The following is a 15,915-nucleotide window of genomic DNA, read 5'->3' as shown; positions in this document are numbered from 1 at the left end:
GAAGGAATTTTTTTTTTCCACTATTTCTGGGTTAGCGGAGTCTGTAACCTGAAGCGTATGTAACCCGAGGTACCACTGTACAGCACATTTTTAAAAATTCCTTCTGGCAGCATTAAGTAGTTGGTGCTGTTGGGTAGATGTTGAGGCTGAGGAGGGCCCATGCTGACACACCAATTCTGTCATTTCCACCACTCCCTGTCCCTGGGAAAAGGTGTTGCAATTAAAGACAATAGGAAGAGTGCTGCAGAAACACTGTAAAGCTGTCCATGATGATACTGAACTTGGTAAATCAGTGGTCTGACTTGATAGGAATCAGGTTGTAAGCTTCTTGAGAACAGGGATCTATCTGTGTTTCCTGACTCACTCTGCAAAGCACCATATGCAATGACCGTATAGTACACATAATCCATTTATCTGTAGGAGCAATCCAAGTATGGCACTGAACACATATAGTTGCATTATTATGTTTCTTTTTAATATTATTCCAAACTATCATATCCACTAATTTAAAGTACAATTAAGGGCTTAAGGGGGGGGGAAAGTAAAACAGTACCCTATTGGGAAAAACCTTCACAACATCAAAAAATAAAGAAAGAACAGAGTTTTCCACAAACATCATAGTGAGCAGATACAGAATGTACAGCAAACAGTTGTATGTACATGTGCATTTCAGCATACAATACACTTTTGCAGAGAACCTGGAAAATAGTCCAGATTTAATATATCTATTTGTATTTAAGACCATCTGAAGTATATTGCCAAAGGTAAACATCTTCTTTGCTTTGGTTATGAAGCACACATCCTCAGAATGCCAATGCCATTGGCCCTTACAAAGCAACTCTCAACCATGTTTCTGAACATATTTGATGCTCCCTGCATCTCCCTAATCTCTCCCCCCCCCCCCCGGTCACAAACCATCACACACACACCCAATGCATTCTAATCCAGTATGATACACATGATCTGATAACAGCTCAGGTTATAGTGTTAATTGCCCCCCTGCTGCGCTGATTTTGGCCAACATGACAAATGATAATCCAAAATAATCTGCAAGACACAGGGATTATAATACTACTGATCCAAGATGGAACATGTTGAAGTGGCTAAACTGTGCAACCACCAGGTATAGTTGGACTTCACCTCCCATCAGCCTGAGGGATCAGCGGAGTTGCAGCCCAACAGCATATGGAGGGCCACAGGCTAGTCACCCACAAGTTAAGGTTTCCAGATAAGTGATGAGAATCTGATCTACTGGGAAAACCTGTTTGCAAAAAGGAAGAAAGTCAACAGCATGCTAATATTTAGAAGGCAGGTGTGCCAAGGGGGTGGGGAAAATATGAGCACTAACAGGTCCTTTTATTTCAGCATTAGTAAGAAATTTGGCTAATGTCCTATAAGATTTTCTACAAGTGCTGTACACCAGCCTTAAGGGTTTTTTAAGTCATATATACAATCTGATGTAATATTTGTGTGAGAAATTCTCTATGGTTTTCTTTGACCAACATACAGAAAAAAACAAAACAAAAACTTATTGCGAACCACAAGATCATCTTAAATGTTGAGATCGCCAACTTCAGTGAGCATTTTGAACAGAACCAGGGTATAGCATCCTATATCCTGCCTTACACAAATGTCACTGCTTTATTTCAGTCAAAACATTTCTATTGGAAAATGAAACCAATGCAGATGCAAGAACAAGATGTAAAACAGATCTTATTAGGCTAAGAGAACAACTTTTTTCCAATCAAGTTTTCAGTGCTCCTTCTAAGCTTTGTGAGATCAGCAATTCCAAATAAGGTGAATTGTGTATTTGCTCACTTGCACTAGTTAAATTATTTATGCTTCTTGTAAAGCATTCAAGATAAATAGGACCCAGACAAAAGTCTACCAAGTAGACCCCCCAACTTGCTTCCATTCTATAACAAGTGTGTATGAATGGGGTGGGGGCTCAGCTATAGTTTCATTTTCACTTACAATGCTAGTTTAATTCAAAATGAATGTTCACTGAGTGACCAGTGTGTTCAGTTTAGACAGAGAAGCACCTTAAACACAGTACATTATGTGCTCGATAAAATGGAGATTAATGGAGGTGGGGGTCTAAAGGGAAACTATAAAGTGTTATGCAACCATTCAGCTACAAAAATCAAGATCTAGGAGGGAGGCAAAATAGATCAAACACTCATAAAAATTGTCATAATGATGAGCTTTGCTGTGGTCTTATCCTATTTACTCCAAAGTATTTTACCTGTGAGCTATGAGCTACTTCAAAACAAATGTTTCCTGCTTTGGGGGAGGGGTATGTGTGTGTGTGTTATGTGTGATTGCCTAATGAAACAAGACTTTAGTAGAAACTTTTTAGAATTAGAGCCAGGAATATCACATCATTAAGAACCGCTTTTAAAGCAGAAATCCCTTTATCTAGTGAATGTCCAACACTTGTAACTACTTGAAATTCACCCACAGTATCATCAGTTCCTAAAAGTTAGATGTGATTCAGAAACATTAAACTACAGCTTAGCATTACATGCATGAACCTGCTCCCCATTTCTATCTCTTTATCCTGTGTGGCCGTAGAGAGATCAGTAACATCCACTTCAGTTTTAAGAGTTTGCCACGTTCACCTGAGTTGGGAACTACGGTTACTTTTAACCATGGTTTATGCAAAAGAGCCAAGATCAGAAACCAACCTTTGAGTTAGCTTCTTTAGACAAACGGTAGCTTACACTAACCAGTTCGAAAACACTTCAAGTGAAATAAACAGAGCTTAGTCGGAAATGGAAGAAGGTGCTTCCTAGCTGGTATCGGAGGATGCACATGAATTTAGTGCATCTCCCACAGATTCATGCTATGAAAGCTAAACAATGTAGAGGCAGCAGTAATGAGGATGTGAAACATGTCTTTTAAACACATCTGCTTAACTCTGTTATAGCATGAAGCCACTCATAAATATTAACCAAATGAGATCACTTTAACCATGAAACTGAATAAAGAAATATGTGGTTTTATGCAAAAACATAAGGTCAGGCTGGAAATCTCTCAACCGTTGCCTTTTTCCCCCAAAAAGCTGAACAGGGCTTTGAGAAATAAACATTATTATCTTTTTGAAACATCAGGAAAATGTTATCTGCTTAATTTCAATTTTGCAATGTTCTCTTCAAAACCTTCACTTTAAAGAAAAGGTCTCAAATAAATTTTAAGGCACATGACACTACAGTGATTTGGAACATATAGACACATGCATCTAGAGGGAGGAAATGTGAATTTGTTTCTAGAAGTTTTCTTCACCAGATTGTCCTATTGCTTTGTAACACCACATCAGGCCTTCACACCATGAATGACCCACCCGGCTATATGTAGCCATATTTCATGGCCTGACAGGCACTTGCAAGCATTTTCTGCCTGCCTGGTTTTGAATTCCCTGGCAAGCAGAAACGCAGGTTCAATAGTCCCTTGTGGGCCACGTATACGTTAGTCATGGGGTGCATTTGGCTTAAAAGGTTCCCCAGTCCCTGCAGTAAATGAAGCCATGGGAGGATTATTGGGGTTTCTTTGTTTCTGTTTGTATTATGTATTCTTTTTTATTGTAATTTTATGTTGCGAACCGCCCTGAGTTCTATGGGCATAGGGCAAAATAAAAAGTAAATAATAATTATTTCAAAAAATCTAAAAATGATTTTGTGTAGCCTTAAAGCCTTGATATGATTGCAGTAGGAACAAAAATGTGCGACGTCAAACTGTAGTGTCTTGCTTGTGCAAACAGGACTTGCCCTTGTAGCCCTCCCCAACATTCCCAAAATCTGCACTGCAAAAACTGGGGGATCCTTCAGAGCAGATGGGGAGGAGAAGGAAGGGCAATCCTGCCACGTCCACTGGGAGAACATGTCACCCAGTAACTATTAATGGAGTTGCAGTTTTTTGTTTTGTTTTTTAAAGAAAATAACATTAAGCCATTCAGGCCAAAAAGCAGGTAGGGGGGAAATACTCTTACCCAAAGAACAACTATTATATCTATCTGGTTAAGGCGGAATTACAAACGAAATGCAAACTTTTCAGTAAAGTACTCACAGATAATTGAAAGCAAAATAAATTAGCCTTAGTTCCTTTTATTTTTTAAAAAGTATCCTCTTAATCTCTTATCACATGCTTTTTTTGCTTTTAAACTATAGATGAGGGACACAGGCTAACTAGTCCCAGCTCCAATCCAAATTTTGGTAAAAGTATATGTAAACAATATAATAGGCTTAAGGCTTAGAAAGAACACTGATTTAAAATAAAATTTAAAAACACCCCTGTCACATCAAGACATCCACATCTCTTTCATGGTCGTCCTCAGTGACTTTTAAAGAAAGAACCTCTTCATTAAGGAACAAACCACTCAGTCTCTCCTTTCGAGCCTGCCGCTGCTCTTTCAGTTGTCTCTTGCGCAGAGCCTTTTGCTGAAGCTTGCGCTGTTTAGAACGTTTCTGTCAAAATAAAGGAAATGGCCAAAGTCAATCCCAGTCTCTACACAAAACTGTACACACCACTGTAAAACAAGGCACATATTTAACTAGGACTTTGTACACACAATACATTTAAAGCACCCCTCCCCCAAGAATTATGGGAACTGTAGTTTGTTAAGGATACTGAGCATCATAGCTCTAAACCACAGTTCCAACTAGGGTGGGGAGATGTGCTTTAAACAGATGTTGTGTATACAGCCAAAAACTAATCCAATATTTTCAGGTAAGCATCTTTTACTGGGATGGAAGAGGAAGAAAGGAACCCTCTTCTACATGCCTCGTAATATCCAGTTACATATGGCAATAATCTGATGACGCTGGAAGGCTCCACCCACAGAGATATGCCAACTCTATCCTCCCTACACAAAGTTCAATGAGAAAGGACTCTTTACAGAAATCTGCCTGAAAGCAGATTTATAGCAAGATGGGTGACAGGACCTTTTCAGTGGTGGCTCCCTGGCTTTGGAATGCCTCCCTAGTGAGGCACATTTGTCTCTACCGTTATTAATTTTCAGGAGGAATTTGAAAACATTCCTGTTTGCCCAGATATTTGGTGGCTGAAGAATATTTGTTTCTGGCAATCCTGTAATGATGGGATGGAATAATGTAACTGTAACTGGTTTCCTAATGTTTTAAACTGTTTTAGAATGTTTTTGCTTTTTTTTTTTCTTTTTTTAAGTTGCATATCTGTTTCCTGCCCTGGGCATCTTGAGGAGGAAGGGTGGTATATAAATCCAAAAAACCAACAATTTCTTTTTTGGAGCTATAAATTTAACAACAACATATTCATTGCTTTCTTTGGTTCAAAACGTGACTTGACTTAGGAATGGCTGCTTTCCTTCACCTTTGATTGTATAGATATAAAAATTTAAAAAGAAAACAAAAAAGAGAAATCTTAATGACATTTTCTTTGACTACAATCCAAAGTTAACAGCTAGTTTCCCTTTGGGGTCAGGAGTATCCTATGGCTTTCCTGAAGAAATATGAGTAATTGAAACTGATGGTGCTATACTGAAAGTGCTAATCTTTCAAAGTTCAATTGTCCACAATGCTAACAAATACTTAAGCTTAAGTTTGCTTAAGCTGTTTTAGCTCTTATTCCATACTTTCAAATCTGATTGCAAAATAAAAGAGTGCTAGAGCTCATTAAGCTGCAAGTTAACTACAGGAAAGGTGGGCTACCCTTTTCTCCGGAATCCTCAAAAAATAACATTCATTGAGCTTTTGCAACATGTAAATGCATTTACATTTTAACTGCAATGATTCAAAGTATACTAATAAGGTTTTTTAAAAGTCCATCTGAATCTGAAGCTTTACTTTTGAATCCCTGATTCGCTCTGCAGCACTTGCAGATAAGTTGCTGTCGCTGTGAGCCCGGCTCATGTTGGCGCTGGAGTTTGAACCAGAGTTGCCAATGCTGGAACCGCTGCTGCTCGCTGAGCTGACCATGCTGGCGCTGCTGCTGCTGGCGCTGGCACCGCTCACTCCACTGGCACTGCCACAACTGTAGCTGTTTCGCTTCCAGTTCTCCCTTGCAGACCGCTGCCGGGGGCCATGCTCCTTGATATAATTTCTGACCTAAACACACAAAGAAAGAAGTCAAGGCGAAGAGTCGAAGTGGCAAGTGCTTGGGTACACCTGGCCTTCAAAAGACTGAGGCCACATCCACACAATAACATCCAAAGCACTAGTTACAGGTAGGTAGCAGTGTTGGTCTGCCATAGTCGAAACAAAATAAAAAAACTCCCTTCAGTAGCACCTTAGAGACCAACTAAGTTTATTATTGGTATGGGCTGAAGTGTGCATGCACACGAAAGCTCATACCAATAACAAACTTAGTTGGTCTCTATGGTACTACTGGAAGGATTTTTTTTATTTTGTTTCGATCCAAAGCACTATTATACCAATTTAATCATGGCTTCTGGCCAAAGAATCCTGAACACTGCGGTTAGTTAAAGGTGCTGAGAATTATTAGGAAAACTCCTGTTCCCCTCACAGAACTAAAATTCCTAGGTGGTTAAGCAATCAATCTTTCTCCCCAAGTCTGGGAATTGCATCTCTATGAGGGGAACAGGAATCCCCTAATAATTCTTAGCACCCTTAAAAAACAAAACCCCACAGCTCCCAGGATTCTTTGGGGGAAAGCCATGACTGTTTAAAGTTGTATGATACTGCTTTGAATATCTACTGCAGATGGGGCCTGAATTAGTGCTGTATGGTCCACATGATGCTATATGAAGTTTGTTCAGAAACTTCAGTTGGTTTTAAAAGCAACTACAGGGGGAACCCTACTAGACACACAGGTGCTTTACCAGGTCCAATGGCTGGAATATTCTAGAAGAAACTTTTGAAAATGGTCTTGAACAGAAAATTTCCCCAGCAACAGGTGCTCAACTAAGTCTGGGTCAGTGTAAATGAGTATGTGAAGTCAGCATTAGGTCTCTGGCTGGATAGCTAAAAGAGAAAAATATTATGTTGCTTTATTTGTTTTCTTTATTAAATGTCCAGTGTAAAGTTTTGTAAACAATAAAGGCTCTGAGAAACAGAACCAAATGGTGTTTATTCCTGTAATAGGAATTTCACTAAGAGCTGCAATGCTGCTGCTGTAAAGAAGTAAAAGATGCAGGAAAACTTTTCTGTAAAAGGAACTCTGCTGCAGAAAGAAAGGAAAACCCAAGAGTAGATGCTCACCCACCAACACCAATGACTTCCCCTCCTTTTCAATATACTTTAAAGCCCTAAGTAGCCTGGGACCAGGATATTCAAGGATCCCCACCTCCAGAGAATATGCTGATAGTCGAGGATATCCACAGGCCACTACCTTCAATAAGTATCTCTTTATTAAGTAAGGTATGGTGGAAATGTTTTCAAGTAAACACATATGGGTAACAAAAAAAATCTGATGGAGAACGAAAGGGATGGAACAACCCTGACACAATTGTAGAAGTATGTATTCTTACTCTTGAGGGGCCCAACAAAGAGGGCTTTACCTTATGAGAGCTCATTCCAAAATAAAATGCATTAAGTCTTTCAGTTGCCCTTAAATTAACAACTAATTGTTACTGTTTATAGAAGTATGCAGCAAGATCATGCATACCAGAATAAGACAAATAGTTGGTTTAAAAAGAATCTCAAGCTCAGTTTCACATACCTGTTTCAGCTTTTCATCAGTGAGGCAATTTAGTTCGATAATAAACTCATTGTCTGTAGGAGAAATCTGAGCTGTGGGATCAATAATTTTAATGATGTCAAGCTGCTCTCGAAGCCCCATCTCCATGCTGACTTTACGACTCAGATATTCAATATATTCCACCTAAGAAAACAATGGAACAGGTAGTTAGTTACCAATAATGCTCACTGAGAATCCCACATTCAAGGGGAGATGTGTTGTGAGAGGAGGACAGGGATTTCTTGGTTGAAGCCTCCTGTCTTTGGATTGCCCTCCTCAGAGAAATTTGGGTAGCATCATCTCTGCTCTCTTTAGACAACAAGCCAAGCCTTACTGTCTATCCTCCCCAATTCTTTCCTACCAGTTGCTATCTGCTTGTTATGCTTTATCCTCTATTTAGTCTATTATGGATGGCCTTTGGGGGGCTTTTAATTAGATGGAGGCAGGGTATAAATGTCAGCTCTTTCACAATTCAAGATACCTTGAATAACACCACAGAAAAATAAAACTTGATAAATTAACCTCCTCTATATAATTAAGAGAATTAGCACTTACTGTTACAAACCAGAGTTTTATCTGCTATGAATAATTTAGCCCTTAAAAATTGGTTTACAAGCATGCAGTCTCCAAATTCAAAAAGGTTTTACCTGTTCATCGTTAGTCATTGCACTCCATGGAAGCTCATCAAGATTCCTGTGCTTGTTTTTCTTTTTTGGGAGCATGCAGGGAGAGCTTGATATACTGGGTATGATGTCAGAAAGCACATCACTTCCACTTGCAATGTCACTGCCAGGCAACTTATAGACAAAAAAATACATATATCCGATCAATTTCAGAATGAAGCAATGCAGTCCAACATTCAGCAACAAACTAAAACACTAGAATTAAATACGGAAAATTAAGGCTTCAATCCTAAACACAGCTACATGGAAGCCAACTGTGTTAGGAAAAGCAGCATTGACTTATGGCTACTGTCTAGCTGGAAACACAGTGTTTTCAATGTTGTTATACAGACCACGGCAGTTTATTAATGCATGGGACAGCCTATAAAAGCATTTTTACCTGCCATTCAAATTCACTGTCTGACCAGTCCCAATATGTACTAATGGAAGAAGAGACATCACTGCAGACACTACCCTCCGGGAACAAATCAAAAGATGTCAGGTCCTGATCATCCAAAAGTGAGAAGCAGTCATCCTGGTCACCGACAGAGACAGACGAAAACAGTTCTTCACTGCATTCAGAGCTGGCTACACTCGTGCCACATGAAGTCAAGTTCCACCTGCAAAACAGAATGGCAGTCACGTTTGACCTTAGTATTTCAGTAACATTCAATGTTGCTAGCTTACTTGGAATTAAAAGCCAGCTAACCTAAGCACCAGGATGAACAGCTGTTGACAGGTATCTGCTTAAGACCTTGAGTGCACAATAACATGCAGTAAGCAAGTTGTGTATCCCCCATATCTTGCATCGAGCTTCAAAGCAGCCATTCAAAATATGCACCAGTTATGGAGCAACAAAGGGTACATGGCAGATTAGGGATTGTTCATGTTCAGCTCACAGTGAGCCAGACAACGGCCCCAAAGATGACAAAATAAGCCCTAAGTTAGACCTCGAGTTAATATTTCTTAAGCAATGGTGCCCCATCTATAAACTCCATTATCCCATCAGAAGTCCACAAGCTTAGCAGCTTTCCAGGCTTCAGAAAAGAAGTAAATGCACCTCTTTTTCAAATGAACTTCACAGACAAAACTTTAGGTTTCAATATGCTGCTGCATCCAGATGTGTTAATATCTGTAAACTGAAATTGTTTACATACATACACCATTTTATTTGTATGCAGCCTTTCCATAATTCAAACCATGCTTATGGCGGCTTGCAAAATGGGGGGGGGGGGGGGTTGCTCAACTACAAAGAAAAGTAGTCATAAATAATAAAACATCAAAAATACATGACCAAATTGAAAAATTTAAACATAAATCATAATCAGACCTAAAATAAAGATACAAAAAAAAAAAATCAAGAACAACCCCCCCCCCCAAGCAAATTCCTGAGTATTGTATAATGCTTTATTGTTATAAGTATTTATCTTGCAATTTTTGTGTTTCAAACTGCTTCAGGGATCCAACAGGCAAAAAAGCAGGAATAATGTCTCACTGATTTCTATGGCCGCCATGAACCCTTCTGAAGTTTACCATTGTTTAATTTCTCTATCAGGGGTTCTGTACCTACAGGTGAAACTCGAAAAATTATAATATCATGGAAAAGTTCATTTATTTCAGTAATTCAGCTTAAAAAGTGAAACTAATATAGGAGATAGACTCATGACATGCAAAGCGAGATATGTCAAGCTTTTGTTTGTTATAATTGTGATGATCATGGCATACAGCTGATGAAATACCAAATTAACAATCTCAGAAAATTAGACTATTAAATGAAATCAGCCAAACAAGGATTGCAAATAGAGCAATACTGGATCTCTGAGAAGTAGAAGCATGCATATGTACTCAGTACTTGGTTTGGTCCCCTTTCGCATCAATTACTGCCTCAATGCAGCGTGGCATGGATGCTATCAGCCTGTGGCACTGCTGAGGTGTTATGGAAGACCAGGATAGCAGCCTTCAGCTCTTCTGCATTGCTCAGTCTCATGTCTCTCATCTTTCTCTTGGCAACGCCGCATAGATTCTCTATGGGGTTCAGGTCAGGCGAACCAGGTTTTGATACTTCTGTGGCAGGAGATTTTAGAGCACTTCATGCTTTCTTCCGCAGGCGAGCTTTATGGGGATGCTAACTAAAGTACCAAAACCTAGTTCAATGCCCATGGGATTACTGTGCTTGATTGGCCAGCAAATGCACCTGACCTGAACCCCATAGAGAATCTATGGGGCATTGCCAAGAGAAAGATGAGAGACATGAGACCGAGCAATGCAGAAGAGCTGAAGGCTGTTATTGAAGCATCCTGGTCTTCCATAACACCTCAGCAGTGCCACAGGCTGATAGCATCCATGCCACGATGCACTGAGGCAGTAATTGATGCAAAGGGGGACCAAACCAAGTGCTGAGTACATATGCATGCTTCTACTTCTCAGAGGTCCAATACTGCTCTATTTGCAATCCTTGTTTGGCTTATTTCATTTAATATTCTAATTTTCAGAGATTGTTAATTTGGGGTTTTCATCAGCTGTATGCCATAATCATCACAATTATAACAAATAAAGGCTTGACATATCTCACTTTGCATGTCATGAGTCTATCTCATATATTAGTTTCACCTTTTAAGTTGAATTACTGAAATAAATGAACTTTTCTATGATATTCTAATTTTTTGAGTTCCACCTGTACATGACAGGCAGATACAAGACAGGGCAGGCTTCACTCTGCTACAAAAAAAGAAAAGAAATGAACTTCTTGAATTTCTGCTTGTCAGGAAACATATTTCAGAAACTTGCTTAGTGTGCAAATATTAACAGTGTAAAAGCTTCCGTGGGAATATGTTAAGGGCACAGGAGCCCAGCTAGAAAAGAAGCTGCCATCTCTACCCACTGCAAGGGTTGCCACCTTCTCTTCTGGCCCTGATCCTCTGCCCTGAACAGCAGTACTGCAAATAAAAAAATTGAACAAGTGACACTTTCCCTCGCACAGATATATCAGCAATGGGGACAGCTCTGCCTATTAATTTTATGCATGCCAAGCAGGTTATAAAAAAAGAAGAAGTGGCAAACCTACCTAGCTTCTACTCGGCCTCAACCACATCAGTGTATTGAAGCCAATATGTTAGTATATAGTATTTAATCCCGTCTCTCCTTAGTTTTATTAAGAAAACTTTTTTTAAAAGCCCATACAGTCCCCTCACCCACAGCAGTCTTCTTAGCCTCCTTGTACCCAAACACCATGTGCTTTTCAATGCGCAGTGCAGATGCGACTGGTACCAATCCCCCCACCGCCTCTCGCCATTAATTTGTGTTGCTCTGAGACTTTTGGGGTGCAGGATTTAAATATCCCGTGGAGAGAATTCTCCTACCTGCATTCTTCCCAATGGGAAATCAATAAAAACAAAAATAGGGGCTTCTACTGAAAATGTTGCATTATTAAATACTACAGAAGAATTTATTATTATTATTATTATTATTATTATTATTATTATTATTATTATTATTATTGAGGCCCTTTAGATGTTGAAGCAGAAGATGATATGAAAAGATAACCCCCTCTATTCATTCTTCCAGATAGGGAAGGTATTACAATAGCCACTCGGGCTTCCCACAAGGAAACGTCTAACTTTCCCCCACAGCTTCACACGCAGTTAAGAGGCTTTTAAAGCTGGGGGGGGGGGGGAGAAACTATTCGGGGCGAGCACGATCCGCAGCCCCTCACACCCATGTCGACGACCCTTTGGGGTGCCTTCGAACTCCCACGGCTCTCCCAATCCCTTTCTTCCCAGCCTCCACAACAACCCTGCGAGGTAGGCGGGCGACGGGGCCACCGCTGCATCGGGGGCTCACAAGACCACCTGAGACACACTCCCCACACACACACACCCTTCGCCCCCCCCCCTTCTCACCTGTGGGCGTGGAGTCGGCGCAGAGGGTCCGTGCGGTGGCAGGAGGAGAGGTGGCAGCCGAAGTCGCTGACGTCCAGGCAGGCGGACCCCTCATCGCACAAGCCGAGGCCGCCGCCAGCACCGTGCGCGCGGGGCGGCGCGGAGAAGAGAAGGGCGCTGGGCTCGTCGGGGGCCAGGAACTTCTGCGGCTCCTCGCCGGCCATGGCGGAGGCAGCGGGGCCTACGCGTCCCTCAGGCGCCCGCGGGCCCCGCGACGGGAAGGCTCAGCCGAGCCGCCATAACGGGAAAGAAAGCGATTCTCCTCCGCGATCACTGCCGGCTTCCAAACGGAGCCTCCTGTCAGAGATCCAGCGGCCGCTCGGACCGGAAGCCTCTATCGCCAGCTTCCTTGCTCAGCCGCGCGCCTGCCTAGGAGGGGGGGAGGGGGAGAAAGAAGAAAGCCCGTCTCTACCCCCCCCCCATATCTCTCCCTGCAGCGCCCCCTGCCGTGGAGGCGGGCAATGGCAAGGGTTGCAGCGAGCTCAAGTGGGCGTTGAAACTAGAGTTTTAAAAAATAGAGCGAAATTCGGGGAGCATGGTTTCCGCGAGAGTATTTGAAGGACTAGATGGCTGCAAATTTAGAGCCACGGATGCTCAATTTATTGTAAAAAAATAAGAGGGCACTAGCCTCGGTCTGGCTAGCTGCAGGCTGTTGCAAACAAGAGAGGCGTGGGAAACAAATTATCTCTCCTGGTTTGGAGGCTTCAGCACAGCTGTTGCTCGGTGCTACTCAGGTTTGCAATAAAAAGGCTACGTGCTTTGTTGAAGAGGCTCATAACGCGCTGGGTAGCCTTGGGACAAAGACACAACGCTACCACCTTATCCGAAATCTCCAAATTCGAAGCGCTGTTGCTGGCACCAAAGCAGCGTTACGATGGAAGACAACACGGAGAACATCCCTGTGTATGAGGGAAATATATTTGGTGTTGATATGGGAACTATCAACGAGTTGATGAGAGACGACAGCATCATAGACTGCTTCATCGTCAACCCGAGAGATGAAAGTTCCCTCATGGACTGTGAGGACGACTTGAGTGACATTTTCGGAGAGGGCGACCATGGCTTGATCCCGTTTGCAGGGCTTTTTGACGACGAGGAAGGAAGCATGTTGGATGCCGAAAGAGCTGCTCCTTTGGAAGGTGAAGTGGCCATGGTGGACCTCCCTCCGTCACCTGCGGATAAACCAACTGTGGCTCCAGAGGAGGCGGCGGCAGCAGCAGCAGCAGCAGCAGCAGCAGCTACCAAAAAGAGGGTAGGAGGCCAGCCGAGTGTGACAAAGAGTTTCAAGAGTACCGAAATGCTTCCATCCTCCGAACCGAAAAAGAAAGTGAGAAAGACAAATCGAGAAGTGCCAGATGAGGAGCAGCCCTCCTGTAGCTACCAGGAAGGCGCTTCCAAAGCCTCACCTCCGTACAATGTGCAGCAAGCGGTTGCTGCTACAGAAGCTAGGATTAAGACTTTGGTGCCATTGCAGACAACTCCAGAGCCGCAGCTCTTAGGTGAAATGGGGGAAATTCAATCAACCGAGGATGAAGAAGAAGAGGAACGCGAATGGAACAAGACCCCTCAGCAATTGCTCCGTGTTCTTCAGCAGAAAGTTGCCACAACTGGAAATAAAGCCATCAGCTTTTTTGAACTAACACATAATATGGTCTGCAAGGAAGTAGGAGCAACATTCTACTGTTTGTTGGAGCTTGCAAATATGCGAGCTATTGACATGAAGCAAGAGGACATATGCAGTGACATTACTATAATTCCTGCTGACAAATTCTATGAGCTTTGAATGTTTGGCTTACTGCATTGTTAGCACAATTAGTGCTCACTTACAGGAGAAGAAAGGGAGAGTTAATTATCTTCAGAGTTAATGACTTTGGGGTTTGACTTTGCAGTTTGGGGTTGTTGCATATCTATTACTATTTTGCACTGGGTGCAACTGCATTGATGGGGAAAAAATAAAAAAAAAATTGGTTCACCTAACTATGACTAATTCACTTCTTTACAATTATCTGCTTAGTAAACTAGAATGCTATGTATTTTAATTAACTACGTATTTTAATTTAAAAAAAACTAATGAGACAATAGGTTGCCCATTTTGGGTCTTCTGGACCCAAAATGGGCAACCTGTTTTTGTAATAGTTTTTGTAATAGGACGTTCCCGGGAATGGAAGGGTTAGCGACCTGCATTCCAACGTACTTTAAGCAGATGCAGGTCCTTGTAAATATCATTTAAGTGGAAGAAACAATGCGTGCTAGATTTTGCATTCCTTTACTGTCCATTTCCGATAGCTAGTTGCAAGCAGGGGACAATTCCACTACCGAGCACAAATTGCAATTAAGTTTCCTTCCCCACTTGTCTCTTTGTAAACTCTTGAGCATTTTCTTGGCTATGTAGAAATGCCATACATCCCGATTACAGGTTAAGGGCAAATTGCAAGCCTTGAGGGAGCGGGTGTCCAGGCGGCTTAGCATCAGTATACAGTGGACTGGGATGGGGGGGAGGACCAGGCTAGTCCCGGGTAAATTGGTTACTAATAGAAAGGGGTCGTGCCTGATTCAACCGGCCTCCAGACACAACAAGAAACTTTGCAAGAGGCGCGGCGTGAAGAGGGAGAAAGAAGACCTTTCTCAGTCTACTCGAGAGTAGCCCTCCCTGCTTTGCGCGCCTCCCGCCTCACCACTTTCCTTGGCGTTCGGCGCCATTTTTGAAGGGCGGGTGGGGTGGGGAGGGGAATCGCAGTGCCTCGCCCAATTCTACCCGCAGATTCCCAGGAACTGAATCTGGGGTCGTCTACAGCAGCCTTCCTCAACCTGTGGGTCCCCAGATGTTGTTGAACTACAACTCCCATCACCCCTAGCTAACAAGGCCAGAGCTCAGGGATGATGGGAGTTGTAGTCCAACAACATCTGGGGACCTACAGGTTGAGAACCGCTGATCTAGATTCTAGAGAAGCTAGATTGTGAGCAAACAGGTTGAGAATAATAAATTAATAAACCGAGGAGGATTTACATTTCCGCCATTGCCCAGGCTAGTACAAAGAGGAACATAATTCTATATACAAATAAATGAATAAATACAGCTACACGCTCATTAGCGACTTAAAATGCTGCAAACGAAGTGATTCCCTCCCCTCCACACACTGCGTTTCAAATGGGGTTTTTGTTTTGTTTTTAAACAAAGCTGTACTAGGGGTACAACCTTTGTTCTGGCATGATACAGGGCGAAGCGGGGGCGATTTTCGTTTTCATTTTCTTCTGGTGCTGAAGAAATCCGTTACGACCTATTTGCAGCCCAGCAGGACAGCCCTTCTGGAACTCGCTGCACACCTGGGCGCACGCTTACACCTGAATTTGTACATCTGCCTGTCCCTGGGTACCCAGAGCTTAAAGACATGTCCTTTCCCACACCCTTTCAAACACACGTCCCTAACTTGGCAGAGAGAGAAAAAGAAACATAGAGGAGACCAGAAATGCAAGACAAAACTGTATCAATAAGGGACGTAGCATTTCACATTTAAATACAGAGCAACCCTGCTTCCGGCGGCAACCCCAGTGGGCACACCAAAGAGGTACACTTCACCCAGTGTACATTACTGGATTTGTTTCCCTGCCTCAAACTCCCACTCAACGAAACTTTCTCCCTCGCA

At 42.2% G+C, this 15,915-nt stretch overlaps 1 protein-coding gene across 1 annotated transcript; it reads right to left on the bottom strand.

Moving 5' to 3' along the window:
* Positions 1–453: 453 nt before the first annotated feature.
* FAM199X (family with sequence similarity 199, X-linked) lies at positions 454–12,621 on the bottom strand. Its single transcript, XM_083723036.1, has 6 exons — positions 12,233–12,621; positions 8,734–8,953; positions 8,319–8,468; positions 7,654–7,815; positions 5,820–6,080; positions 454–4,463 (listed from the first exon to the last, which is right to left on the bottom strand). The coding sequence occupies exons 1-6, from the start codon at positions 12,433–12,435 to the stop codon at positions 4,293–4,295; spliced, it is 1,167 nt and encodes a 388-aa protein (XP_083579162.1). The 5' UTR covers positions 12,436–12,621; the 3' UTR covers positions 454–4,292.
* Positions 12,622–15,915: the final 3,294 nt, after the last annotated feature.

This window comes from Podarcis gaigeae (assembly GCF_964106915.1).
Source record: "Podarcis gaigeae genome assembly, chromosome: Z".
Taxonomy (NCBI): domain Eukaryota; kingdom Metazoa; phylum Chordata; class Lepidosauria; order Squamata; family Lacertidae; genus Podarcis; species Podarcis gaigeae.
This window is presented reverse-complemented; position numbering and strand designations above follow the sequence as displayed.

Excerpts from the sequence above, each read along its gene's own strand:
- FAM199X (XM_083723036.1), bottom strand. The coding sequence starts at position 12,435 with ATGGCCGGCGAGGAGCCGCAGAAGTTCCTGGCCCCCGACGAGCCCAGC. Across the intron at positions 6,081-7,653 it reads CTGATGAAAAGCTGAAACAG|GTCAGAAATTATATCAAGGA; the intron begins GTATGTGAAACT and ends TTGTGTGTTTAG. Across the intron at positions 4,464-5,819 it reads AGCGAATCAGGGATTCAAAA|AAACGTTCTAAACAGCGCAA; the intron begins GTAAAGCTTCAG and ends TTATTTTGACAG.